The sequence below is a fragment of the Phyllosticta citribraziliensis genome (genome assembly GCF_038025025.1).
Source record: "Phyllosticta citribraziliensis strain CPC 17464 chromosome Unknown J3D65scaffold_5, whole genome shotgun sequence".
Taxonomy (NCBI): domain Eukaryota; kingdom Fungi; phylum Ascomycota; class Dothideomycetes; order Botryosphaeriales; family Phyllostictaceae; genus Phyllosticta; species Phyllosticta citribraziliensis.
The window spans coordinates 141651-168548 of record NW_027117342.1 but is presented as its reverse complement, the minus strand read 5'-3'; the positions used below and the strand labels follow the sequence as shown (position 1 = coordinate 168548).

Genomic DNA, 26898 nt, shown 5'->3' with positions numbered 1-26898 from the left:
CCGGGAAGCTGGGCTTTGCTATTCGACGATTGTCAGGGTTGGCTCTGCTGTGAAAACAGCAGCGCGGCAGAAAGCTCGCTTTCGGATCTGTCGAAGGTCACCGAAATGGGTTTCGAAACGACTCAAGAGGCGTTGGAAGCCAGCGGCCAGTTTTCTGAAACATCGTTAGCTTCGGTTGATGCTTTGCGATTATTGACAAAACAAACTCCACGAAAGGCTATTTGAAAGTCTGCGCATTGCCATCAATTTCCCATCATGACTACTGATTATGAATCTAGCTGCTGCTAGTCTCCGCGAGCAGTGCCTTTTGGATTCTCGATACTGAGAAACCCAAGTCTATCAAGAGCACTCGATGCAAGCGCGCTCAGCAACAGCGAAAGAGAACTGAGTGGAAATTTCGAGCGGTGAAGTGGACAATCTCAAGGATCTCTTTGTGCAAAAATAACCTTGATGGGTAAACATGCGGGGAGAATCGTTCCCGAGTTTCATTTTGATCGAAGTGTCAACACGGCGTCGAGCCGCCGCGTTCCCTGTTCCCGAGGACATGGATCTGGACAACACCAATCAGTGCGTACAGGCGAATACTTCCTCCCCGGTGTTGGAGCAGGACAAGACTTCAATCAGAGGTTGCTTTGCCGCAGAGTTTGGTTGCAAGGAAATCAAAATGTACCTGGCAGATTTTCCGCGTTCCAATCTATGCCGCAAACTCAATCTGGCGAGGATAACTGCCGTGGCCAGGCGACAACAAGCAGATCTCTGGTCCGCCTCCCGCCCTCGTTTACTTCAAGAGCCGCGAGCGTGGCTTTTGCTGCTGCATCCCTGCTCTGACAAGGTTGGACGGATGTTTGTTTGGGAATGAAAGACAACTTTGGACAAGAGGCTCTCGATTTGGGCAGGCAACCTTGCCGCACCACACGCGAGCAGACTTTAAAGTGGTAACTGCTGGTCCACCCATGCTGTTGCCCGGCACCGTACCGTACATCTCTGCGGCAGCGGGACAGCCTGGGACCACCGAAACAACCAGGGTGAAGATTCTGTGGGGTTTGTTGCGACAGCCCACTCGCGTGAGTTACTAAAGAGTCCAGCGTTCGCCTAGAATCTCAGGCTGTTGTCTTGCCTGGTTCTCCGACTCAAGATGAGTGATCCACTGTACAACTCGACGGCGTCAACGCCAACAAACACTGTCGGAACGACGGAAGATCGCGGCCTGTTTGTCAATATCGCCGCGTCGCTCTTACTTGGAAGCTTGGTCTTTCTCACTGCCCTCCGGCTGTCCATTAGGTATCCATTTTCATTGCTCTTCGGATCCGACGACGCGGCCAATGTGCTCTCAATGGTTAGCTCAGAGATTGTCGAATTTGGATGGTGCTTACCACTTGACAGATATGCGCGGTTGCGCAGACGACGCTGATTTTGCTGGCGGTGCGGAAAGGCTTGGGTCATCACGTGGACGATCTGGACACTGATCAAAAGGACAATGTCCAACAGGTGTGTGGCCAAAAAAGACTGGTTGACGAGCTCTGACAGGAAGCAGCTTGTATATTCGGCCAACATACTATTTGTCGCCTCTCTCACGCTCAGCAAAGTGGCGACGTCGCAACTGCTCGAACGTTTGTCTCATAGACGAACAAGGATTCTTACATCTTATGCGACATCTGCTTTCACGCTCCTTTGGGGCAGTGCTTTTGTTCTTACTGTTTCCATCACCTGCAAACCGTCTCGACCGTGGGAACTTGATGCCGATCGCTGTTCGAATTGGGTGAGTCCACTGGAAAGATTCGTGGAACATTCTAACACGATCAACAGCCCCAGATTTGGGACTCTTTCGGAGCACTTGGCTTGTTCATCGAGGTCGTGCTCGTGGCCTCACCGGCAGGTCTGTTGGCCGGCATCAGAATGCCACTGTCTTCAAAACTCACAGTCATCACTGGCTTCGGTTTCCGGTTGCTGTATGTCGATCATCCGGCGCTCGAAATTCTTGCTGCATGCTTACCATTCAGGTTGATACCCATCGAAGCTCTGCGCCTTTTGTTCCTGCATCGGAGCATCAACTCGACGGATCTGACGTTTGACCTTGTTCCGCTCGTCATTCTGAGTTTGTTTGAACAACACTACTCCATTCTTGCTGGAATAATCCCCTGTTTGTGTCCAACTTTGGACGATACCAATGCCGCAATTGTCAACATTCGAGCCTCTCAAGCTGTTGCTGACGGCAACTGGATGGACCACGGTGGCCCGGTCGGAGGAATGGTCGACCATAGCATGTGCATCGACGACAAGCCCGAGCCATCTCTCTGCAGGTTTCCCTCGACTTCTTTCGCAGAGGCATTGCCGTTCGAAAAAGAGATTGGCGGTCCCTACGGAGGACGTGGCTTCTCGGGCGGACGTGCACCGACGGTGCGAAGCGTAGATCTGCTGGACGCCGCTTCGATGCACCACAATGGGCTGGTGTCCAGATCGGGAAGCAAAGAGCAACTAGCGAGCTTGGCCCCGTCGAGGGCTGGGAGTCGAGAACGATTAGGCGAAATGTACACGAGGCGGGGCTCGGTCAGCCAAAATGGACTGGTTTCGCGATCAGGAAGCAAAGAGCAGTTGGCGAGCATGGCCCCGTCAAGAGCAGGGAGCCGAGAGCGACTGGGCGAAATGTGCGGGAGGAGAGGCTCGGCAGCGACCGCGACAGTGACGGCCAACGCAGAGGGCCCCTTGTCACTAAATGGCGACTCCGAAGGGGGTGGGAAAAGGCGAGGCTCCAACCGCGGCGAGCGCAATCATCAAGAGATGTTGGATTCGAGTGCCCTGAGCGAAGGAAAGGACAAGCTGATTATCAGGAAAAAGACGGATTGGAATATCAGATACAGTGCCGCGGACTTGGACATGGAAGACGAAGCACACTCGCCGGTTGACTGCAGGTAGTGTGAAAGAGGTGAATGAGATGTTTGACCCAAGAGAGTAATTGGCGCCTGTGTATTGCACCGTCTTTCTTTGTACGTATGATGAAATGATTGACGAATCAAAGAGCACAACGGATACACGCGACATTGCAATGAGCTGAGGTCTGGATAATGTTGGTGAAGTGTGTGAGAAGGAGTGTCGTTCAAGGCGGATGGGCTAGTGGCAGGCCTTCGGACCCGATTGGTCGACGGTTTAGCGCCCACCATGCCGTCGCGCTTGCTTGCGACAACACGTCGACCTTGTTTGCACCTCTCATCAACCTCTCACTCACCTCAATCGTGCCCCAGAAGCAATCCAATCAATGCGCATCCCATTCATCGCAGATCCGAGTGCAAATCCGTCCGACCAGTTCAGCATCCTCCCGCCGACTTGCACCGCCCGCCAGTCCCATCTCTGCCCTTGCATCGCCACGCTCTCCATCAGCAAAAGCAAAATGAGCGTCTCCAATTTTCTACCGCCTTCTCCGGAATGTCCTGATCCTCAAGCAAACGAGCTTCCCTGTCCAAAGCTCTCATGATCCTCGGTCAGGCCAGCACTACTTGCGAAGCAAATCACTCCACTCAGCAACCTCACTCACCCAGATGATCCGTAGCAATTTGCAGAACGCCAATCTACACGGCATACGAGAGGTGGGCAGTGCCACCAGATCAACACCAAAGCTCAACCAAGCATTTCTCAGAATAGACTGTCAAGACGAGTTTGTGAGATGACCAAGTCCTGGGCTTCTCCACTCTTCACTACCGACTCGTAGCCACTGGCGGAGCGAGCACCTGCTCCCCGAGGACGACAGCGGAAGCCAGCAGCATTGCGTGTATGGCAAGGTGGCATGAAACACAGCGCCTACTACGCGTCCTCGAGCGGAGTCGTGGAGATGTGCCCCTCCTCAGGATGCACAACAGGCGGAGGCTCCGGTCCCACGCGTCCCCATTGGGCAGCACACGGCCGTGGTACAACAATAGCATTTCCCCTCAAACTGCTCACTCCAAGGCCAAGGCTTACACGTGGATTCTAGACGAAGGAGATGAACACGCCATTCCCTCCCAAAGTATGCGCCAAATTCCCGTTGTGCAGTTTCCGGTCAACCAAACTGCTGTAATTGAATGAGCAGACGCCGCGTCCATCGCGGACAGACCGAACGCAATCTACCTCACATTGCACCAGTGAGCTATACGAAGCACCAATTGGTGACCAGTCTCTTGGGAGCAGTCTGAGCGCGAATCCCAATCTGGAATGTCCGGATCACCATAGAAATCATGGAAAGATCGCTTGAGCGCAATGATTAACTGGTCCCATTTCCCGTCGAATCCGGAGCTATTATTATCCCCAGAGCCTGGAAGGACGCGGAGGCGCATGGCCGCAATGGTGCTGCTCCCCGTCGGCTGTCAGGACTTGAGACTGTAGGTCTTGTGTATCTCTAACGCGGGTGCGACTGCGCCATGATGCCGTGGTCAGTTGTGGCTGACTGAACATTCTGCAGTCGTTTGATCGTCCATCTTGTAACACTTGTCGTTGTTGTTGTTGATGCAAAAGAAACGCCTGCCAGCCCCGCATTCTTTGGGATTGCACAAGCTCGCTCAGGAGGATCTTCCGGCCACCAATACTGTTGTGCTCCTTTTGCTCTCCTATCCTTCCAGAATGGAATTACGTACGCTCATCACTCGACCGAGCGAGGAAAGCGTGGAGTAGCAGACGCAATGACGCAGGCTGACTCGAGCGCCAAAACGGGCCGCATCGCTGGCGACGAACGGATCGCGGGACACCCACTTGCGGCCAGACCCTTGTGCCCGAGGCCGCGTCGTGGTCCCCGTCGTCCTTCGAACTCTGCGTCAAAGCTTCGCCTCGTCGTCCACGCGCTCAACACGAAGTGGCTGAGAACCGAAGTCGCTCGCCAGCAACCGTTTTGTTTCCATGCACAAGCCTTGGTGGCGACTCTCATCGGCCTTTCCGGGTTAGCGCCTCTGCAAAGAGCCATTGGGCGTGTGTGCTGGTGAAAGCTCCTTCTCGCATTCCGGGATCCACTAAAAGAACCATGGTGCAGTGCGTACCTTGAAGGAGCACAATGTGATCAGTCTTCCATCAAGCCGAGCTTGCGACTGCTGGCACTGATGAGCGGCAGGGCTGAGGTAGAAGATTCAATCCAGTATGGATGTTCAGAGCTGCAAGACGCAATCGTCCCTCGGTCACACAAATAGCGGTCAAGAAGCTCTCCGCACGGGTGACTGCTCGCGTCGCCATCGGCAAAAATCCCTTTTCCAGGGGTTCCACAGGTGCCATTCGCTGAGCTTAATCGCGCCCCGGCCCGGTCCTCTGCATTTATCAAAATCAGAGAAGCCTTCACCGCCGAGGCGTGCAATGCCTCTTGACGCAAAAAGGGGGCACAAGCAATGCGTGTCGGCGCCCCCGACAAGAATTTCGAACAACAACAGCAGCGCTTGTGCGGAGACACCGGTCCACTGCATCGCTGATGCCTTCATAGACCTAGTCAAGCCGGAGGATCGCCTCCCAAACTGGACGGGCCCAAGTGCATTAGTCAATTGTCTCATGCCAATCTCTGGTCTCTCCAATGGTCACACCCCCTGGAGATAAGTGCTCGTCTCCATTTTATTTGCCTTGGTGGCACAGATGGGCTCGCCATGACGTTTCAAGATGCAGCCTAGCAAGCCGAAGTATACATATATTGTAGGCTGCGTGTTCGGGGAACCTGAATCTCAAAGTAACGTCAACCCTGCCTCTTCTCTTCGCTTCATTTCTGCCCCATTGTTATCCGTATACCCTTTATTCCCAAGCCACAAAGGCGGTGAGATCAGCATTGATCAATGCGTCCTACTACCAAAGAAAAGCTTCCAAGCTTCCTCCAACGTGGCAAGAAGCACCGCGTTCGCAAGGGTCTCTCGGAAGCCTTAGGAGTTTTGGGCATTCGTGGTGAAGGCGAAGAAGGTGGGCTGCCCCATCAGAGCATTCTAGATCTCTGATATCAATCCGCCACGCCACGTGTTATGAGCTGACACTGTCTCTTTCGTATAGACGCCGCAAACCCATCCATTGTTTTCCACCCATCTGGGAAGGATCACGGCCACGCCCACTCTACACAACCCAACGAATCCGACATGTCCATTCTTTCTAGCCTCAAAAGGTCGCAGACCCCGGGTTCGTCTTCACAGACTCCCGTCACCAGCAAATCCACCTCCAAACCAATCGAGGCTCCTCGCAGCCGACTATCCCTCCCTCGTCCCGCCGCAAAGCCTGAAGCAGACAGGATGTCGGTCAACTCCATTCCCGCCACCATTGTCTCTGATACCACAATTGCTCAAGAGGACAACAACTTGGGCCTGCTGAAGAAGGCCAAGAGTGTCATCAACAGGGCAAAGTCCCCGTCACCACCCAGGCGGGAGATGATTGGCGACGTGCACGACTCCTTGACCTCGCTGAGGCAGAGGTTGGAGGATGAGCTCAAGTCGAGCAAGGAGGAGTGGCTGGCCGCCGGAATCACAATTGAAGCCTTCATCAGCTTCATCAGCCACGAGCGTCTGAGGCGGATGCCCCCCAAGGGCAGCCGATGGGACAAGATTCTCAAGTGGGCCGAGTACTTTGCTACTTCGGTCTCGCTATTCGGAGAGAGAGTTGAGGCCTTTGTTGATTCCAGCAAGGAAGCGGCAGAGGTCATCATCGGATGCCTCCAAGTCCTGCTCCAGGTGAGTTTCTCCCCCTGCGCGAACTTGTTCCAGACTAACAAATTTAGCTTGGTCCTCAAAACGGCGAAGCTCTGGAGAGGGCCTTTTCCATTTTCCACGAATATGGCCTCGCCTTTGCCTTTTACATTCGCAACTACCACATCCTCCGCTCTGTTCCGGAGGCGAGGAGGGAGCTCAGCCTTGCTCTGTCGGACATGCTCGCTTTGACGATTGAAATCACCGTCTACTACCGCAAGAGCGCCAGGACCATGTCGACCTCGAGTGTCACGGTCGACTTCAACATCACGTTTGGCCGCCTCATGGAGTCCTTCATTCAGCACAAGGACAAGATGGCCAACCTGATGTGGACGTACCAGCTGAGGAACTCTTCTGAGCTTACTGGTAAGTTCAATTTCCACCTTGAAGTTTCATTGCTGACCAGATAGACATTCGCGTTTCCATCGAGACAATTCGCCAGTGGCTGCTTCCTCAGGACCGCACGCTTCAGGCCGTGGTCACGGGCCGCCGTGCCACGCGTGTCTTGCGCGCCGAGTACACCTGCGAGTGGCTTGACAGGCCCCTCGTCGACTTTGTCAGGAGCAAGGAGAACATTCTCACCATCACTGGCGAGTCTGGCTCCGGCAAAAGCGTCCTCTTCGGCTGGATCCTGGAGAGACTGCAGCGCCCCATTGGCAGGAAGACTTACCAGGCTGTTCACGCCGAAGTCGACGGCCAGATTCCTGCGCAGGCTACGCAGATTGCCCTGGTCAAGACTCTTCTTCTCCAGCTCCTCGAGCAAAATGTTGGCAACGTCGCCCTCTACAGGTGCCTTGCCAACGTCCTCGAGCTCGACAACAACACCAACATGACTCAGGATGCTGAGGATGCGCTCTGGTACACCCTCGAGACTGCCCTGAAGCCATTGAAGGATGTTGCTCTCGTCATTGACGGCCTGGAGGCTCTCGAGGGCGACGAGGAGTTTGAGGCGTTCGAGAGGCTTCACGACATTGCGGCCAAGAATGAAAACGTCCGCGTTATCATCCTTACCAGGCCCCTGCCCAAGCCCTTCTCCCGCCCCAGCCGCCACATCACCATGGGCCCTGAGCGCACCAAGGAGGATGTCAAACACGTCACTCGTGGCTGGCTGCAGTCTTGCGGCATTGGAAACAAGCACGAGATTGAAGAGGTCGCTGACCAGCTGGCTCAACGCAGCAACGGCTCCCTTTCGTGGGCCGAGATGGCCCTGCAGCTCTTCAACAATGCCCGCTCGATTGTCGATGTCCAGAACATTGTCAAGGAACTCCCGACCACCCAGAAGGAGCTTCTCGACAAGCACATCAGCACACTGTCTCTCAAGGGCGACGCTCGTCTGATCTTTGGCTGGCTCCTGACTGCCGACCGTCCCCTTACCACCAACGAGATTCAGCTTCTGCTTGAGCTCAACATCCAGAAGGGCTTCCATCAACCCAGGTCTGGCAACGTCGTCGAGGACATTCAGAAGGCTTGCGGATCTTTGATCATCATCCAGGACAAGACCGTCCGCTTCCGCAACGAGTCGATTCGCCTTCACCTGCTCCAGCTGACCAAGGAGAACCAATACCTCATGCCGCTGGACGAGGCCAACAAGGACCTTACGACCAGGCTGCTTCTCTACGTCAAGACTTCCGTCTCTCGCAACGTCGAGCCTTCCATTCAGGAGCTCAGGCCGTATGAGGTCGAGGACCTCTTCCGCACCAACAGCCTGCTCGAGTATGCCTCTCGCAACTGGTTGACTCACTTTACGCGCTCGACCTTCTTTGTCGGTGGCAAGCTCCAGCCCCTCACCCCTGAGGTCAAGAACATCTTCCCCAGCTCCACTCTGCTTGTTCAGCTTGAGCGCAGCACCTGGGAGAAGCAGACCTTGATGAGCAAGGCCAACGAGCAGCAGCTTTTGGCGTACAACATTCGCCAGCAGGCTCTGGGTGACAACCACGTCTGCACCATGCAAAACTCGATCAACCTTGCTCTCTCCTACAAAAAGCTGAATGCTCCCGCTCAGGCCAACAAGTTTTTCTACCAGGCTGCAAAGACTGCCCAGTCCGTCCTTGGAAAGAGCCATGAGCTGTCCCTCAACTGTGCAGTTGCCGCCATTGAGAGCACCGAGGATGTCAAGCACACTGCCCGCAACGACGAGGTTGCCCGCAAGGAGGAGCTGCTCAAGTACGTCATTGAGACCGACAAGCAGCGCAACGGCGCCAACAGCACGCTCGCCACCAAGTACAACAATGAGCTTGCCCAGCTGTACACGGACATCAAGGAGAATGACAAGGCCGAGGCTGTCTACCGCGAGGTTTACCAGCACACCGTTACCCAGAGTGGCAAGTTCTCCGCGGATACCCTGACGGCTGCCGAGAAGCTCAAGGCCGTCTTGTACAAGACGTCCAAGCACGAGGAGGTTGTCCAGTACACCCAGCCTCTCTTTGAGACGGCCGAGCAGACCCTTGACATTTTCGACATTCGTCGTGTCGAGATTACTCTCCAGATGGCCAAGACGTACGAGGAGAAGGGCGATCTTGTCCGCGCCGAGGAACTCTACATTTCTCTGTGGCGCGGTCTGACCCAGTACTGCCGCGCCAACCGTGACTCTCAGGAGTCGCACGAGCGCAAGATTCAGGTCAGCATCGCCTATGCTCGCTACCTGAAGCGCCAGAACCGCGAGTCCGAGGCCGAGAACATTCTCAGGGGCGTCTGGCTTGGTACGAAACCCCCCCAAACCCCCCTTCCCTTTGAATAATTGCTAACACCGCCACTAGAGTACCAGCACCGCGACAACAAGTCCAAGGCCGTGGTCACCCAGCTCAACCAGGTTGGTGAGGAGCTCAAGGCTATGGGTATTCTCGAGACTGCCATCGCCGTCTTCAAGAACGTCTGGGGCTTCCTCAAGGCCAGCGGTGAGAAGAGCTCTACTGCTGCGGTCGGCACCGCCGTCTCTCTGGCCGATGCCGTCCAGCAAAAGCAGAACAACAAGAAGGAGGCTGCTCGCCAGGCCGCCGCCGCTGGTCCCGCTGCTACCGACGCCGCCGACATCAGCGACGACGAGGGTGACGATGAGGCCGATGCCATCATGGACGAGGTCGTTGAGGCTGCCATTGCTGCTCCCCAAGCTGCGGCCCTGGTTGTCGATGGTGCTGCCAAGGCCGGCGTCGTCGCACAGGCAGAGGTCACCATCGAGAGCCGTCTGCAGACTTGCGAGACCCTGTCGACCTTCTACATCAACAAGAAGCGCTGGTCCGAGGCCATTGATGTTGTCTTCAAGACACTCCGCCAGATCTGGCCCACGATTGGTGTCGAGGGCAAGTACGGCTTCCCCAAGGAATACACTGACGAGTCCATCAAGTTGGCCCGCCGTCTTGCTCTTTGCTACGCCGAGTGCAACCAGACCGAGCAGGCTGAGAAGATTTACGTCCAAGTCTTCCAGTCGGCTCGTTCCAGCCTGCGCATCCAAGACGAGCTTGTTGCCGAGTCTGCGAACGACTTGATTGAGTTCCATATTCGCACCAAGCAGTACAACAAGGCCCTGTTCATCTACCAGCAGCTGCTCGAGAGCTACCGTACCACCCTCGGTGCTCGCAACCCACTCACGCTCAAGACGCTCTACACCATGGGTGACTTGTGCATGAAGTACCGCCTCAAGGGTGCTGACCGCTACTACCTCGAAATCACCAAGGCCGAGAAGGACAACAGCGGCGTCCTCAGCCAAGAGGGACTGCGCGCTGCCATTGCTCTTTCCAAGATTTACTACGAGCAGAAGCGCTGGCAAGAGGCTCGCACCGTCTACTCGACGGTCTGGGTCACTTTCCAGAAGAAGGCCAAGGAGTACCAAATGTCGCCCGAGCTGGTCCAGGCCATTCATAAGCGCTACACGACCGTCCTCGAGACGTACCTCCGCGTCGACACGACTACGATCAGCCAGGTTGCGCAGCAGTACCGCGATACTTGCAGGACCGTCTACGGCCCCAACGCCCAAATCACCACCACGGCTAACCTCAAGCTTGCCGAGGTCTGGCGCAAGAGCGACAAGCCCGAGCAACAGCAAGAGGCTGTCAAGATTTGCGAAGAGGTTGTTGCCAAGTCTGCTGAGCTCCCCAAGGACCAGAAGCCGACTCCGGCGCAGCTCAGCATTCTGGCCACGGCAAAGAGCCACCTTGCCGCTCTCTACTCCAGCCAGACTGCAACGGGTGCCCCCACGGCTGAGTCAACCGAGAGGGCTGAGCGTCTGTGGAGGGAGCAGCTCGAGACGAGCAAGAAGGAGCACGGCGTCGCCCACAAGTCGACGCTCGCCAGCCTTGCTTCGCTCGTCTCGGTGTGGGCCAAGTCTGAGAAGCCCGAGGTGCGTGCCCAGGCCCAGCAGCAGCTCCAGACGACCGCCGTCGAAATCATTTCGGCTGGCAACAAGGTCGACTCGACCAAGCTGCATGAGTCGGGTACCTCGCTCGCAAAGACTTACCTCTCCTGCAACTTTTCTGCTCAAGCGTGGACTCTGCTCAAGGACCTGCGCTTCCAAATCATCTCCAAGGATGCTGCTGCCGCCGCCAAGGTTCAGGTCAAGATTCCCCAGGCCGTCGATCGCCGCGCTCTGGTGTTCGTCGCTGCCTTCGAGGAAGCCCTCCTCGCCGCCGACGTCGCCGACGTCACCAAGAGGCCTACCTTCTCCGACATCATGACTGACCTCGTCACCGAGGGCATTCTGTACGACCGCTACCACCTTTCGCTCCAGGCCAAGGACGTCAGCGTCGAGGCCAAGATTTTCAACGGTGCTCGCCTCTACACCTTCCTGAAGGCGGACCAACGTCACTCTGAGCAGACGCTGGCCCTCGAGGAGAAGCTGTTTGCACTCTTCATGGAGCAGTTTGGCGCCAACATCAAGACCCAGAGCCAGGTCACACGCACCTTCTTCATTGCCCTTGTCGAGGAGCTGTCCAAGCTGCGCACCCACGACGACCTCGCCCTCGTGGCCATTTCCGCTGGCACCGGCAGGGTCAATGCTTTGCTTGAGGCCGAGCAGTTTGCTCAGGCCTACGAGATTGCGCTCGTCACCTACCAGTTCACCTCTTCCCGCCAGGGCTTCAAGAACCCCAAGAACATTCCCAGCAGCTTCAAGTTGTCGCTGTACCTGGCCGGTCTTGGTGTCAAGAAGACGAGCGACTTCAAGCTGCAGAGCAAGATGATTGAGCTGAGCAAGGCTGTCCTCCGCGAGACGCTTACGGCTTGCAAAAGCCTCGACATTGATCTCGTTCAGCTGCAGGCCACCGAGCTTAACAACTTGGTCCGCCTCATGGGCGAGCAGAAGAACTACGAGGATCTCGAGGTACGTCTTCCCTGCCCTCGCCATAACTTGCTTTCAATACTGACAATCTCCAGTGGCTCCTCACCCAGCTTTGGAACTCTCGCCAACTCCAGGCCTCGTGGTCCGCCACGACGGTCATTTCCGTCGGTCGCCGCCTCGTGGAGGTCCTGTACGTGCGCAACAAGCAGGACGCAGCCATTGCGCTGTGCGAGTCCATGTGCTACAACTTGCGTCGCACTTGGGGTCTCCTCGACACGGTCACGATCGAGCTGTGCAACCTGCTCTCGTCGCTGTACGTCTCGGCCGGTCAACACGCCGACGCGTTGGCGCTGCACGAAGAGATCCTCCGTGCCGAGCTGGACGACGACTCGGAAGACGCCATCGCCGAGGACGTGGCTGGCCAGGTCGCGCTGCAGCAGCTGGAGCTCATCAAGCGCATCTACGCGCGCCAGGGCGGCTGGGGCAACGACGGTGACGGCGACATCTATGGCATCGGTGACTTGGTGGCCCGCACCGTCGACGAGTTCGCCGACGAGCACCCTGGCGTTGCCAACTTTGACGCCCGCGTCGACAAGTGGAGCACCTCGCCCCCGAGCGCCAGCGACCCCTTCGGCACCTTTGTCACTCCTGCTGAGTGGCAGTTTGCCGACGTCCAGCAGAAGAAGCGCCCCGACTACCTGCTCCGCTGGCTCCAGCTTAACCGCCAGCAGAGCTTCGGCGACCTCGCCGAGGCCAAGACCAACGGTGTCAACGGCCACGCTGCTGTCAACGGCGTCAATGGCGTCAACGGCCAGGTTGCTGTCAACGGTCATTGATGTGGCACGTAGCCTTTGGACGTTGCTGCTGCTCTTCCGACTCTGCATGTACTATAGGGCGTTTGGGACGTTTTTGATCTTTTTCGGGGTGTAGGTGGAAGGCAGGATGCATGGACGGACGGATGGACGGCTGGATGGACGAAAAGGGCGGGATTGGAAGGATGGTGCATTTGCTATGCTTTTTCCGTTCGCCTGGGCATTAATCAATCGGTGGCTCTCTGAATCTTTTCTGCCCGTCTGTTTTTGCTCTGAACTTTTGAGTGGTGACGGTTCAAGACGGAAGGTCGTGGGCCGTGCATCGGAGGGCTCACGGCACCGGCGAACTTCCACTACTACGACTTCCACCACAACCACCACCACGCAGCTGTGAAACCAAACCCCTCGACGTTGACATGACACGGAAATAATCGAGCCGCGGCTCTCTTCCGCGGTTTGCTCGATCAAGCCACCATTGCAGGCCGCTTCAGGCAACCAACCACTGCATTCGACACTCTGCATTGCGCCACACGGCTTCTGCTGACCATGCGCATGAATCCAGCCAGGGCCCCCACTTGTTTTTGAGCTCTCGGGGCTTCATCGGGATCTGAAGCTGAACGATGGAGGGTCGATGTGGCTCCCATTCGCATCTCAAGTCGATCCACGTCCCTCCCAGATGGGCTGCAGGCATATTCACGACGGCGATGCGATGAACTTTGAAGATCGGACATTCGGCTTCTCTCGATCAGGCTGACCGGATAGAGAGCGTTGTGTCACACAACGCCACCACGGAAGCTTCAGAATTGGGCTGCTTTGCTTATCTCTGTGCAGCTCTGACGACGCAACTGAAAGCAATCATAAGGCGAGGCGTCTACGCATCGAGTTTTTTGGGACCATTCAAATACTTTGCGCCACCTTGATACCCTCCGAAGTCTTTTGACGGTCACAACTCAGCCGCTTGCTGAGCCCACTTCGTTCTTCTCTCGATGCTGCTCCGTTTGAGCACCTTTGTGGCGCTCCATTCGCCCCGGGCCACCTCCGTCCGGAAAATGAAACTCAATGCCACTGCTTCAGCCATGCACAATTCGGAGCTCTCCTTCTTCATCACGGCATTCGAACCTGGCGAAGAGATTCCGGAATGCCCTCAGACTGTTTCACGAGGCCACGACGAATACAAACAGGACTACCAGTGTCCAGAGTGTCAATCGAGAGAATTTGCAATCCATCGCTGCCAGACATGCTTAAGTCTGCAGGAATTTCCCCTAGGAAATGTGGGAATCAAAGACCTTTGAGAGTCAGCTGCGCGCAAGAACGGAATATGCGAGATCTGTCCCATCCTTCTGCACTGTTTTGAACGCTGCATCCCCGAATATCTTTTTGACTCGACAGATATTTTCGACGGTGATTTTGAGGGTGTCGAACGACATGCAATGATACCTGGAGAACCAGTCAATGAGAGCTTGCTCTTATGTCTCAAGCAAAGAGGGCATCACCTCGCCGCCATTGAAATCTTCACTGTGCCCAGTGAACCAAGCCCCTGGCCAGTAATTGGGCCGACTCAGCATCTGCCTCGAGCAAACTCGTCAGAAACAAGCCTAAAATGGGCCAAAGACCAGCTGAACTACTGTCTCGTAAACCATCGAAACTGCTGCAACCAACAATGGAGCCAGCCATGTCTGCCGACGCGGGTGATCGACGTTCATGACTACTTGGCGGGGCTATGGAAGGATTCTCTATTTGAGGATCCTTTTTGGCTCCCCTCGTCCGTCGACTGGAATGATGAGCAACCGAATTTGAAACGTGATACTGGTATTGCCCCCAGTCGGTCCTGGGCCTGCATGCAGAACGTGCCAATCAAATTTTTCCCTTGGTTTTGCCCCGACAAAAGCCAAAGGATGGCACTAATCGACGACGTCTCGATACAACCGGAACCAGAAGATGGTGACAACTTCCTGCAAATCAAATCCGGCACTCTCACTATCCGAGGGTATCTGTTCTCTGTAGAATTAAATCCAGACCGGGCTCAACATCGAGACAATACCAGATTTAAATTCGACAACTTGGACCCAGATCCAGGCCGCGAACGAAAAGGCCTCCCGCCCAAAAAGCACGTGTTCTGGGACAGGTCATACTGCGGAGAATGTTGTAATGGTGATATCTGCCCAGATCTGTGTAGCTCCACTTTTCATCCAGATTTCCTATTCCAACAGCATTGTTCAGATCATTCTGTCCACTGTTTGTTGACTTTTAGGGAGGAACCTGAAACTGACACGTACTATGATGACTACTTCCTAGTCCTTCGCCACAAAAAGGACCAACGCGTTTTCGAAAGAGTGGGTATAGTGCGGGTTAGTTCATTGAGATCTTTCTAACACTCTCTCCAAAAAGCCATGCAAGGAAAAGAGATGGAAACAATCACATTAGTCTAAAGACACAATTCTCGACCAACAATTACATTCCTATCAGCAAACAGATACTACTCAGCACTTGCTATTTAAGATTTGCCTCAAGTGCGGCGTGGGAGTCCGCAAAGACAGAAACCCCTACATCAGCGACCTGCCGTTTTGAATGCTTCATGATCTCTGTCCCTGTACGGCGGCGGCACGTCGAGCCATGCCGCCGGCCTTGAATGCCCCTTCATCTCCGCTGGTTGCGCCCACGCCAGTGCGATCCAACATCTTGTTTGTTTAAAAATGTCCCAAAATCGCCTTAGGCACATACGGCTCTTCCAACCAACGCATCTCATCGTCTGTCAGCTCTTTACCAGTGACAGCGACAGCTTCCTCGATGCGCTCCAAGCTGCTGAAGCCAACAATCGGAATTGTGCCCTTCTGAATCACCCACGCGAGAGCAACCTGCGACATTTTCCAGCCCTTGCGTTCTGCCAGCTCTTGCACTCGCGTCACGATCTCTGGATCGGCACCAGTCATGTCTTTCCAAAAGCCGCTGCGGATAGTCTCGAGAGCGCGCAACGTGTTACCCTGATCGAGGGGCCGAGCCAAGTGGCCGCGGTACAATGGCGCCCAGGGGATGAGGCCGACGCCAGTTTCGGCGCAAAATTTGTTCATTTCGCGCTCCTCTTCCCTGCTGAGGCGTCAGTCTCGAGCGAAAGATCAACCGGGGAATACACGTACCGATAACACAAGCTGTAGTGATTCTGCATACTGACAAACTTGGTCCAACCTCTCTTTTCGGCGCAAAATTGCATCTGCGCGAATTGATACGCCCACATGGAGCTGGCTCCAATGTAGCGCACCTTGCCACTCTTGACCAAGTCGTGCAGCGCCTCCATAGTCTCTTCAATCGGCACTGTCGGATCGAAGCGATGTATCTGCAACAGATCCAAGTAGTCGGTCTGGAGGCGCCTCAGACTCGCGTCAACTGCGTTGAAAATTGCCGTTCTGCTCAAGCCGCCCTGATTGACATAATCGCGGGTGGTTTTCATCAGCGGATAGCGCATCTGACTGATGTCCGGCGACTCGCCGACGTAGCCGAAACACTTGCTCAACAGGACGACCTTGTGGCGGGGAATCTTGAGGGCTTTGAGTGCGCGGCCGATGAGCACCTCGCTTTCGCCGTTGGAGTAGACATTGGCTGTGTCCCAAGTGTTGAGTCCGCGGTCGTACGCACCGCCAAGGAGGCGATACACGGCGTCCTCCGAGTCAACGACCCACGGCTGCCATGCCTTGTGGCCAATGGACATGGCGCCGAGGATGGGCACAGAAACGCGCAGTCCGCTGCTCCCGAGTTGCTTGTAGACGACCTTAGTAGAGGCGATGCTCGTGGCCAGCGATGTCGGGACCGAATCGTTGCTGCTGCTGTTGTTTGACGCCATGATGGACGGGTTTCGCGTTTCGACAGAGTAGACGAGAGAAGGTGCAACAGAGAAAGTAGATAATGCGGCGATGGATTTTCCAACGAGTCCAGCAAATACTTATACCACGCCGTCAACGCGACCGTCTGTTGATCCAAGGTGTTGCCAGCACGTTGCGAGACGGGATTAACCGGAGATAAGCTCCTGTGCCCGGGAAACTCGAAGAACCTGCTGTATTTCAAGCACGGTTCTGTTAAGCTCTCGACTCATGCCGTCGATCTGCGACCGTTGGATGCTGCATCTAGATGCTCGGCATGGACCAGTCTGCCAGTCCATCACCAGATTCGGCAACTCGACGTGGACGGCGGAGTTAGGAATTAGCGCTCGTGGATGGCGGCGCTCGAGCGTACCGTAGCGATGCTTGACGCTATGACGCATGGACGGGTTTGATGTCTGAAGAGACGGCGTCGCTTGTCTTCGTGTCATGCAGGGTTTGAATTAGGTTCGGAGAGTTGCAATCGAGGGTCATTCGGTCGGCTGGCCAGGGATCCCAGATCAAGGGAGAGTTTTCCACAGGGCGAGACATTCTCTGCGGAAGACGCTTTTCTTCGAATGTACAATGAAGTCATCCTCTAGGCAGAGTCGAGATGAGAGGGACCGACCGGGAGGATTGATGTTTAGTCGTGAAAACAATCTTCCGCTCCGCAAGGTCACCTCAGTCCCTCCCTGACACGTGATGTAATGCGGCCCGTGCGTCCCGTCGCCTCGGCCGCCGCGGCGGGCGTGAGACCGGCGACCGCCAAACGCCTGCCCTCCGAACTCAACATCACCCATGGCCAGCGAATCATTGACTGTTGCGCACTGAAAATTGCCAGAATCTCAAGAATCGGCTTTCCATGACTACATCTCCGAGATGAACTGGCGACCGGCCCTCTGATGCGTCTCTTTTTGAATTCATCCTGACCCGACTGACAACCCGCGCGTACCATGACATTCCGGAAGACTCTCCCCGCGTCCCCGCTCTCAATTCAACATGTCCAAGTCGGCAAATTTGGCATCTCCCAAGATGCAGAAAGTCTGCACGCTGTGGACACATGACACACAGTTCTCCCGCGAAGACGTCGTGATAAACCTTGACCGCTTCCCGGAATTGTCCATTACCCCCGGAACTTTGGTCAAGATCGTGGCCTTGAGCCAAAACACCGCCGTTCGCGATTTTCAAGAGATTCCACGCTCTTCTTCGCAAGATGGAGGACGCCGAATCAAGCTGGAGACGACGCGCCACGCCTCTTCCACACTTGGCTCGCAAAAGAATCGCAATGGAGCCTTCATGGTGACGCTCGACGAGAATGGCCACCGGGTACAAGGCGGCAGAGAAATCGACGCGCAAAAGACGTACGTCTTCATCGCCAAGCCCGTGAGCCAGGATCTCAAGACCAAGTACCCAAATCTGCAAGTTTCAATTTCGGACCACATTGCCCGCAACTTTGGATTCCGCAATCGCATGCAGGTCGTCTTGTCCGCAGCCGAAGATGACTTGTACTCAGCGTCACATATTGAAATCAGCTTTCGTGACGAGTATCTCTCCCGGGCCGACATGTGGAGGTTCGCCATTTCTGAGCTGAGCGGAAAGACTATGTACAAGGGCCAAAAGCTGCTGTTCATGGGAACAATCAAGGGCACGGTTAAGAATGTTTTCGTCAACGGCAAGACCACGCATTCCGCCTACTTTTCAACAACGACCAAGCCGGTATTCCGCAGCGAGTCTGCCAGATTCGTTCTCTTCATCCAAATGTCCAAGGAAATGTGGAATTTCGACACCGAGGGCTCTGGAGAAATCATGTTCAACAAGGTCATCAACGGCTTCCTCCCAGACCTGTTCAAGCGTTGGAAAAGGCTCGACGTGAAGCACCTCGTCTCCATTATCCTTTTCACTCGCATGCAGTACGACAGAGGCTTCCTGCCAGACAACAGCGAAGCAAATGGACTGCCGTTTGACCCCGAAGCTCGAGACGGCAGGGCGACGCGCGACTTCTATCGCGTCGTAGTGAGCGAAATGGCCAGCGGCGACTGGGTCCACATTCTTTACCAGCTCAAGAAGGAATTCAGGGCGTTCTTGAGGGATGTTTCCATCATGCCCTTCTTCGAATCGACAAGAACACCGGGCGACGTCAACGATTCAGAAGAGCAGATCCATCCTGAGACCATCATCGCCGGAACTCCTCGCACCGCTGAAAAAGGAAACGTTTTGGAGGCCATCAACCTCGCCGTTAGGCAATACTCCAAAGACCACATCGACCGCGACCTCGTCCGAACGGGTATCTCGGTCATCGTCATCACACCCGGAACCGGGCTCTTCGAAGTCGACTACAACATGCTCAAACTCACGACAGACGTTTTGATGGGCAGCGGCATCGGCATCGACCTCGTTTGCCTGCAGCCTATGCCTCTGCACTCCGTTCCGCTATTTAAATATCGAAATCCTCGCTTGGCGACTGATTCCGTGACGAGACTTCAGAGGCACACGGCGTCCGGATCCAGAGACGAAGCTGTTGTGGAAGAAGACGACACGCCGCGCCAGACGTTTCCTAACTTTGGGCCGCACAGGGCCAGTAGACAGCGGACACCGGGATCTCTGTCAGCCTCTCCTGGCAAATACCAAGCATTCCTCGCCCAGTCCATGTCCGAGCCTGAGCCTGAGCCTGGGAAGTGGAGCTATGCCATGCCCCATTGGCTTGACATTTCCTTTTGGACTGGAACGTCGGAAGATCTCAACGCGTCCCCGACTGTCGAAAAGCGAGGCAATCTCAAGGCGAAGCTGCAAAAGAGATCCAAAGGTTTCTCGCTACGTTGTCGGATGTACGAACTCCAGATGGTGGGCGTCATGGAAAACGAGCTCAGCAATATTTCGGTCCCCTATTTGCAAGAGAACCCTCTCTACCCTTGGTCACTGTTGGCGCCATTGGATGCAGACGCAGACCAGAGGGACCAGCAAAATAAGACACATTCATTTCCCGCTTCTTCTTCGCCGTCAGACACTAGGCTAGGTATTTACCGCTCAAAACCGCTCGACTTGGATGCCCAAAATGCTATGCAGCGCGCCTGGATGGACATTTACGACGATCACATATTTCGGCCAATGGTCAGTCGACAGCAAGCCGAGCAAGAGGCTCGAAAAGTCAGGCAGCAAAAGGAACTGGAGGCAAGGCAAGTTTTACGAAGTAGCCGTCCCTCCTCATCGTCGTCATTGTCGTCGCCCACCCTCCCTCGCAAGCGCTGCCACTGCCCCATGTGAGTGCCACCGCCCAGTACGCCAACAAAGCGCCCAACAACAAGCACCTTCGAATCCGACAAGGACACGCCGCGCCCGTCGCGACCGGCCCACTCGTCCAAGAGGTCGCGCACCAACTCGTCTTCGCGCTCCTCAACTTTGGCCCGCAGTCCCGTCAAGACTCCCGCCGATCTTGCCATCTAGGCCACCATCACGCCCGTCAGCCTAGATTGAATCATGTTAAATCTGGCTCAAGTCCTCAGTCGTACACTGGATGGGGTACTTTGTGCTTTGCTGACCGAGAATCCCAGATGGCGCGATACCGCAAGCTTCTCCTAGGAAAGGAGCTCCAGAAATCTTTACCGGGGCCGACCCATAGTCCGTTAGAGCAACAAATAGACAAGCGCGTTTGCGTCGGTGTTTGCCTTAATGTGGAGATGCGTCGAAACAGCCAGCTCAGACTGCTTGAATTAGTGGTGTGAGTGGGCAACGCTGACAGAGAGAGAGAGCTCTAGTTGGTTCTTTTTGAATGGTGCTTGACCACTCCGAATTCACGTCGAAATAGTGTCAGGGAGCGATGTAAGCCTTCGATTGCTTCGACGGGAATGGCGGTATCCGTTTGTATCTAGACGCTGCTGGACTCCGGAAGACGCGCGAGTTTTCCAAGACGCTCTGGTGTGTTGAGCTCAAACAAGAGAGAGGAATAGAAGCGAATCCCGATTGGTGAATGGGACAGCAAACCATTACTCTTTGCGCTGCGACCAAGCATTCATATATCAAGATCCCACGGTAGACCATTCTCACTCGCTACATTCCATGAAACCACCTCTTCAATTCTAGTCTGCTACCCTGAGCCCAAATGCCTTTGAACACCAGTAAGTGCATCGCATCATTACCAGCGAACAGATAATGAACGCGTGCTAGATCAACACCAAGTCCATACTGCACGGCAAGAGCAGCTGCAAGACTCGGCTCGACGCGGGCTTTCGTCGTACGCCAAAGCAGATCCAGAACTTCCATGGATACTGGCCTTCTACGCGTCAATCATCATCAGCTTTCTCCAGCTAGCATGCTTCGTCGCCACGGCCTTCTGCCTCTGCAGGGCCGTTAGAGACGACATCAAGCTGGCAGAATTCCAAGTCGCAATCGACGCGCTGGCCAAGAAGATCAAGTGCTCCGCGGACTACTTTGAATACGGCTGCGACGGACCGCGCATGCCTGCGATGGAGAACGGGTGCATGATTTGGGAGCTGTGCATGAAGAAGGATGTAAAGATGCCACAACTCAGCAGCGCGCGCGCGATGGCCATCGTGATCAGCTCTTTTGCCGGGTCCATCTCGTTCAAGACCTTGGCCATGTGGGTAGTCGCCGGCGGCCTTAATCTTGTCCTTCTACGTTATCTCGACAGCCCTCCTTTCACGGCTCCCCGTCGACAAATGGCTGGCAGCCGCTGTTGGAAGTGCTGAATCGAGATCCTAGAGGTCACCGCCGCTCTTCTCTTCCTTCCGCTTGCCGATTCGAAAATAATCTCGAAAGTCAATTGCAACGCCGCAACAATGTCCACCACTGCTGCAACACTGCTGGTTCCATGGTCGAGGAGGTGGACAAGACGATGCTCTCATAGGGCGACACTCAATATGATGCCTAAGGTCGTGGAGCTATCTATCCGAGCTGATTTTGTGCTTTCGTGGATTCGTCTTGAGAATGTCGCCACGGAAATGGACACGTGGGCCTCGATGAAGACAGATGAAGTCAAAAAAGATGGTTGATTCAAGGGGCGAAGGGAAAAGGTTCTGTATGCAAAGTCAATCTTCTTTACACTTGTTTCCAATGAATGCAATTTCCTCACGATCGTTGGGAAGGATGAGGTCCTACTGCTCTGCTCACCTTGAGGTCCTACTACTCTGCTCACCTTGAGGTCCTACTACTCTGCTCACCTTGAGGTCCTGCGCTCGCGCGCCTTGAGGTCCTGCGCTCGCGCGCCTTGAGGTCCCGCAAGCGAGCCCAGTGGGCGACGAGGGAAATATATAGAGGTCATTGTGCGCAAGTGGTGGGTGCCGCCTTCTCCTCTGGGAAGTCCCCCCGCAGCTGAGCAGGATGACGGGAAGCAGCACCCACCGGACCTGCCTGCCTGAACCCACGTGGCAAACGATGAGAGTGCAAGAGGTGACCTTGAGCACCGCAGCGCGTATATTGGGTCAAAATGCAGGGCCCGCGCTGCGGCTCTTTGCGCAGCACCTCCGGATGCTCAAACAGTGTCCGGGCGGGGGTTGTGGCTTTGCATGATGACAGTGTGCCTCGTGAGATCAAATCTGGCAAGCTCATGTAGACCGAAAATAGGGTGGATGGGAGTGGAGTGGTGCAGCATCAGTTACCGGGCGAGAGGGTAGTGAGTTGTGAATGGGCCGGTGGGGGCGGCGCTGTCAATGGGCGCTGGTAAAGTGGCAACAAAACACCAGCACATTTCTACCCTGTGGCCGAGTCAGCCGCACTGCCTGCAGCTAACCACCTGTTTGTTGCACGTTCCGCGACTTGAGCGAGCGATGGGTGCTTCCACTCTCTATGCGACATGAAAAACAGGGATGCAACGCCGCTCCAAAGTTTGGCCACCATGGAGACGTCGATTGTCTCTCCAATTGCAGAATTATCTCAGCCTTCTCCTTTTGCAGAGGCTTGCCAACCCCGCTGGAAATGCAAAGAAAGCAGACCGTTGCAGCGTTGTATCAAAAAAGCAATGAGCATCAAGTTTTTGAAATATGGTGGCGCCAACTTCGCCGAGGTTCTGCTTGTAGCTTTCCTGGGCCGAGACGTAGTGCTCACCCCATGTGCTGATGAGAAATTTGAGCGCTGGAAATTTCACCCTTTCCCGACGGGAACCGAAACCGATGCCAGATCGCGTGCGTCGTCGAGGGAGTGGTCTGCTGCGTGGAGGGGCGCCTTGGATGTAGGAGTCGACCGCTGGGATGTTGACCGCACGTTCCTCGGTGGAACAGGTGGCAGGCCCCATGGGTTCTCGCGGGCGTGGTCTGTGGTGCGCGGAGTGGACGGGACGAACCTGTGCTGGTTTCGGTGATGGGTAAGGCGACGCGGAGTTGCAGGCGCGTAATCATCGTGATCGTCTCAGGCAAGAGAGCCGTGCCCGATCGAAAGGCTTGAGTCTGGTGTTGGGCGGCGGTGTGTAGATGGTGACAGTGAAGGTGAGAGGAAAACCACTGCATGCGCGTATCAGCAAAAACAACGCGACGGCGACGGTGAGAGGGCAGGGTAGCAGAAGCGTGGGAGGAATACGTCCCATAGACGTAGGGCATTCCCTGAGCAATCGTCGGAGACGGCGAGCGAACGGTGTGATAGATGGCGAGAGCGGCGAGCAACGAGCGGCGAGGAGACAGTTTGCCGAGATGAGGAGGGTGTAGTAGGAGTAGGAGGAGGAGGAGGAGGAGGAGGAGGAGGAGGAGGAGGAGGAGGAGGAGGAGGAGAACCTGAGCCGCTGGGCAGTCACGTGGACTATCCAATTGCCGCCGGCGGGAATCATACTCGCTGGCGGGAATGGGCATACTCGCTGGCGAGAATGGATGAATGCCGCCGGCGGGAATCAAACTCGCTGGCGGGAATGGATGTCGCTAGCGGGAATGGCTTTCTCGCCAGCGGCTTTTGACCACCACCACCTACATCCGTCATCATCACCATGGCGCACCTTAACAACCAGCCAGCCTATCCCAATCTCCTCGGCCACACTCAAGCGCAAGCGTAACCACTCCCAAAACTCCCTTTGTCCGTATTCTTAATAACCAATTTGACGCCTACCTTGTGCAGTGGGACGGTAACTGGCTCCCCCGGCTCCTCTACCATTTCATCCGGAATCTGACCTCACTCACTCAAGCGCGTCGCCGATTCCCACCTCCTCCGTCTCCCTCAATTCGACCTCGCATGCCTTTCCACCCAAGCACGACGAGTCTGACGAGGACAACGTCTACACCACCTCGAAATCGACTGCCTCCCATCCACCACCACGGTTCCCGTCGGTCGTTCATCCAGCCTGTCTGGTTTCCCCGGTGGCTCAACGCGGCGACATGAGAAACAAACCTGGGCTTGCGGAATTCCAACGACGTTGTCGACAGAATCGTGGCAATCGTTTCCAGAGGAGGGCAGGCCGACACAAATAGCAACTGAGAAGGGAAAGGGAAAACCAACAAGCGGCAAATGTCCCGCCTGCTCCCGCCTTAGCCTTGGTGTCTCGCCCCAGCAGTGCAATCAGCGACACGGCATCAAGCAATGGAGCTACAAAAAGACGGCCCTTCACCCGATGTCAATGGATCTCCTGGACAGAGCGGCAATGCCACCAATGGAAACGTCAACGGTGGTCAGGGCCCAAAGTCTCAGCCTTCAATGTACGACACTACTCCACCTGCTTTTCAATTCAAGTCAAAAACGCGCTTGTCGAAAAAGCACTGGCTGTACTGGGCGATTCCGTCCAGCGCGACACCGCCAGGCTCTTGGTCTGCGGCATCGGCTTTCTTTTCAGCAGGAAGCAACAGAAAGCGCCAGGCGTCTAATGGCGTGTCTCCTGTCGCGCACACCCTGAGCTATGCGCTGCTGCTATCGCCGCGCGCGAAGAAGCACCACTGACGGCTTAGCTCCAAGCACCAGGGCCTGTGCCGCTGAACCGAACGACAGCTCGCCCTTCCCCGAAATGAGAGTGAACCGTGAGGTCAGCGTCCCATGTGGATCCATGGAGCGCGGTTTCGCTGCTGGGTGACTGTGCCACTGGAGACGTTGCAGATACTGGGGTTATATGCTTTGGGGGATAAATGGTCGGGAATCAAAGAGGGCCTGTGCTCAGATTCAACTGGGTTGCTCGACACCGCATCGGCTGTTGTTAAGCGCCCCTGCCAGGCAATACCCGTGGAGGACGGAGGCTTTGCTGTTCTTTTTCCAGTAATTTCAAGAGCCAACCAAGGACTTTAGTGCGCCGCGGCCCTGTCAATCAAGACATTTTTGAAAACGCCGCCGACGCTTGATGCGCTCCAGGAGAATAACGTGGACACTCAGCTTTGACGTCTTGTGTGGCGTAGGCGGCCTTCTTACTACCCACCTTCTCGCAACATGCTCACCAGCAGACCGCCCTCCCTCGCCATCTCACTTCACCGTTGCTCCTTTGCATCGTTTGAATGCGGTGCGCCTCAGCACCAGGCCTGAGACAGAACGCAACCTTGACGACTCCATTCTGTCCACGCATACGGCAATGCCAGGAGATGGCAGGCGTTCAGTTCAACCTGCTCAAAGCCAGCATCATGGGGGATGAAGACGCGGTGGTGGCAGGACATCGGCGTCCACCATCACCACGTACCACCCATCAGCAAGCATTCAGTGCGTAGTTGAAGAAGCACGCTGGTCACCTGCACGTGTGCAGGCGACTGGGAGCGTGTCTTCAACGAGGGAGAGAAGCAGGAACCGGAAGAGTTTCTTGTCTACGGCGTCTAGGCAGAGCCTCTAGGTCGCCGGGTAGGTGGTTAGACAGAAATTCGAAGGAAGGTTCCATGGCAACGCGCCTAGAAGTGCAGAAGGAGATGTCAGATGCGACGGTGAAGGGCCACGTGAAGTAATTTCAACGACGACAGCGACAGTAAGAACACGAACATGAAAGGTTCCGCCGAGAGAATCGACGTCATGGGCGTTGACCCAGGCGCGACCGCGAACGAGCGCGACATTGAGGCCATGGACAAGGTCATCGGTGGAGAAGCGCTTGATCGCGATCAAGGGCAAATTCTCCAACGGACCCGAGAGGTCCTCGGCGACGCTGCCAGACCCGGACGCCCCTTCCAGCATCAATAAGGACGAAACATTTGTGAACCTAGCACCAATTGGCAGTGAGTTCTCCTGCGGCGAGACCACAGACGCCTACTGCCACACGCAGTACAACCTGCTCCTTCCTCGCTGGGCTTGTCTTTTGCTCGGCGACCGCCCCGCAGGAATACTTCAACGGCTTGTTGGTGTGCGGCACGCACGGCACTCTGTCCATGCTCATGACCGACAAGAAGTTGCTGATGAAGGCCTAAGTCAAGTTCGCGCTGGTGTTGTATGAGAGGATGACGAGCAAGATCCTGTCCAAGGTTGCGGACCCGACCACAAGGTACGTGTCGAAGGTATTCATGCGCACCGACTAGGACGAAGTCTTTGTGTCGACGATGGAGTTGCCGGCGGAGATGGAGGAGAATTCCGAAGGGAGGGACGCTCTAGTCGTGCTTGGGAGCATGGTCCTGGCGGCGCAGGTGGTGAAGTACGTAAAGATGAAGAACGGCGCGATTTCCGCCGTGGGCAAGGACGCGGTGGCGAGCCCGAGGATGGTCGAGAAGTAGCCGACTTTTGAGTGGGTCTGCTGGCTCTGGCAGTCGTCCTGAGGATGGCATGCCGCCGTTGCGAGGAACCGATTCCCAACTGCTTGAACGCCCCGGCCATGAAACTCCCCAGCCAGTGCAGATCCCGAAGCAATGGCGGATGACGTGCCCTAGTCAGCGCCAAGCTGCCCAATGACCAGAGCTGCTTCCCACTCAGCGGCGGTCCATGTTTCTAGCCCTCTTGCAGACCTAGCAGGTACATACAGGGGAAAACCCACGCACTCAGCACAGGTGGTAGGCTTCCCAAGTTGACTGGTGACGCGGGGTTGGACAAGGAGAATATCGCCAACTTCCCTGAGAATAATGTACGGTTGATGGTGAAAAAGATGCTCCTGCATTGAGGACAGCACAGCTGTTCGACGCGAAGGTCGGCGTGCATTCTTGCTCGAGGCTGGGCGCGGATGACACAACGCATGGGACGGCGAACAAGGGCGCCGGATGCGCATCGCACTCCCGACATGTCTTTGGCTGAATTGACCGCTAGACGCTGCTTCAACTCGCGCGGAAAACGTAGTCTTGGAGGTGTCGATGTCGGTGTCTGGGCTGGCGGCGGAGGACTCAACTTTGAGTGGGCGCTATAATGTTGAAAAGTGGCCGTCTCCTTCTTCACAATTTGAGGCGCAAGAACTGCGTGCTTCGGGTGAGCTGGTGGGATCCGTGAATCACATTCGGCGGATA

General features: G+C 55.6%; 9 protein-coding genes across 9 annotated transcripts; 8 read left to right on the top strand and 1 right to left on the bottom strand.

Moving 5' to 3' along the window:
• Positions 1-878: 878 nt before the first annotated feature.
• On the top strand, positions 879-2096 carry J3D65DRAFT_657626 (uncharacterized protein; the record flags this gene model as incomplete). The annotated part of the gene is made up of 5 exons (XM_066802524.1): positions 879-1336; positions 1384-1488; positions 1535-1759; positions 1807-1949; positions 2001-2096. Coding segments are annotated over exons 1-5 (768 nt in total), but the record flags the coding sequence as incomplete, so codon positions are not given.
• A 2046-nt stretch (positions 2097-4142) lies between these two features.
• J3D65DRAFT_314040 (uncharacterized protein) lies at positions 4143-5045 on the top strand. Its single transcript, XM_066795295.1, has 2 exons — positions 4143-4349; positions 4430-5045. The coding sequence occupies exons 1-2, from the start codon at positions 4228-4230 to the stop codon at positions 4941-4943; spliced, it is 636 nt and encodes a 211-aa protein (XP_066655768.1). The 5' UTR covers positions 4143-4227; the 3' UTR covers positions 4944-5045.
• A 723-nt stretch (positions 5046-5768) lies between these two features.
• J3D65DRAFT_602122 (uncharacterized protein) lies at positions 5769-12764 on the top strand (the record flags this gene model as incomplete). The annotated part of the gene is made up of 6 exons (XM_066798096.1): positions 5769-5889; positions 5977-6644; positions 6692-7025; positions 7070-9358; positions 9416-11970; positions 12024-12764. The coding sequence occupies 6 exons, from the start codon at positions 5769-5771 to the stop codon at positions 12762-12764; spliced, it is 6708 nt and encodes a 2235-aa protein (XP_066655767.1).
• Positions 12765-14170: 1406 nt separating this feature from the next.
• Positions 14171-15112, top strand: J3D65DRAFT_602121 (uncharacterized protein; the record flags this gene model as incomplete). The annotated part of the gene is made up of 1 exon (XM_066798095.1): positions 14171-15112. One exon carries the CDS (start codon positions 14171-14173, stop codon positions 15110-15112), a length of 942 nt encoding a protein of 313 aa, XP_066655766.1.
• Positions 15113-15269: 157 nt separating this feature from the next.
• J3D65DRAFT_314227 (aldo-keto reductase) lies at positions 15270-16657 on the bottom strand. The gene is made up of 2 exons (XM_066795296.1): positions 15875-16657; positions 15270-15824 (listed from the first exon to the last, which is right to left on the bottom strand). The coding sequence occupies exons 1-2, from the start codon at positions 16573-16575 to the stop codon at positions 15428-15430; spliced, it is 1098 nt and encodes a 365-aa protein (XP_066655765.1). The 5' UTR covers positions 16576-16657; the 3' UTR covers positions 15270-15427.
• Positions 16658-17366: 709 nt separating this feature from the next.
• J3D65DRAFT_313848 (uncharacterized protein) lies at positions 17367-20267 on the top strand. Its single transcript, XM_066795294.1, has one exon. It carries the CDS (start codon positions 17588-17590, stop codon positions 19847-19849), a length of 2262 nt encoding a protein of 753 aa, XP_066655764.1. The 5' UTR covers positions 17367-17587; the 3' UTR covers positions 19850-20267.
• Positions 20268-20684: 417 nt separating this feature from the next.
• J3D65DRAFT_666785 (Di-sulfide bridge nucleocytoplasmic transport domain-containing protein) lies at positions 20685-21291 on the top strand (the record flags this gene model as incomplete). Its single annotated transcript, XM_066802959.1, has 2 exons — positions 20685-20700; positions 20750-21291. 2 exons carry the CDS (start codon positions 20685-20687, stop codon positions 21289-21291), a joined length of 558 nt encoding a protein of 185 aa, XP_066655763.1.
• Positions 21292-24097: 2806 nt separating this feature from the next.
• On the top strand, positions 24098-24451 carry J3D65DRAFT_666784 (uncharacterized protein; the record flags this gene model as incomplete). Its single annotated transcript, XM_066802958.1, has 1 exon — positions 24098-24451. The coding sequence occupies one exon, from the start codon at positions 24098-24100 to the stop codon at positions 24449-24451; it is 354 nt and encodes a 117-aa protein (XP_066655762.1).
• Positions 24452-25462: 1011 nt separating this feature from the next.
• J3D65DRAFT_666783 (uncharacterized protein) lies at positions 25463-26181 on the top strand (the record flags this gene model as incomplete). The annotated part of the gene is made up of 4 exons (XM_066802957.1): positions 25463-25549; positions 25584-25815; positions 25883-25935; positions 25990-26181. The coding sequence occupies 4 exons, from the start codon at positions 25463-25465 to the stop codon at positions 26179-26181; spliced, it is 564 nt and encodes a 187-aa protein (XP_066655761.1).
• Between the last annotated feature and the right edge of the window lie 717 nt (positions 26182-26898).

Bases quoted from the DNA above. Each gene is read 5' to 3' on its own strand.
- J3D65DRAFT_314040 (XM_066795295.1), top strand. From the start codon at position 4,228: ATGATTAACTGGTCCCATTTCCCGTCGAATCCGGAGCTATTATTATCC. The intron at 4,350-4,429 runs GTAGGTCTTGTG...AACATTCTGCAG, and splicing joins GGCTGTCAGGACTTGAGACT to TCGTTTGATCGTCCATCTTG.
- J3D65DRAFT_314227 (XM_066795296.1), bottom strand. From the start codon at position 16,575: ATGGCGTCAAACAACAGCAGCAGCAACGATTCGGTCCCGACATCGCTG. The intron at 15,825-15,874 runs GTACGTGTATTC...ACGCCTCAGCAG, and splicing joins CACTACAGCTTGTGTTATCG to GGAAGAGGAGCGCGAAATGA.
- J3D65DRAFT_313848 (XM_066795294.1), top strand. From the start codon at position 17,588: ATGTCCAAGTCGGCAAATTTGGCATCTCCCAAGATGCAGAAAGTCTGC.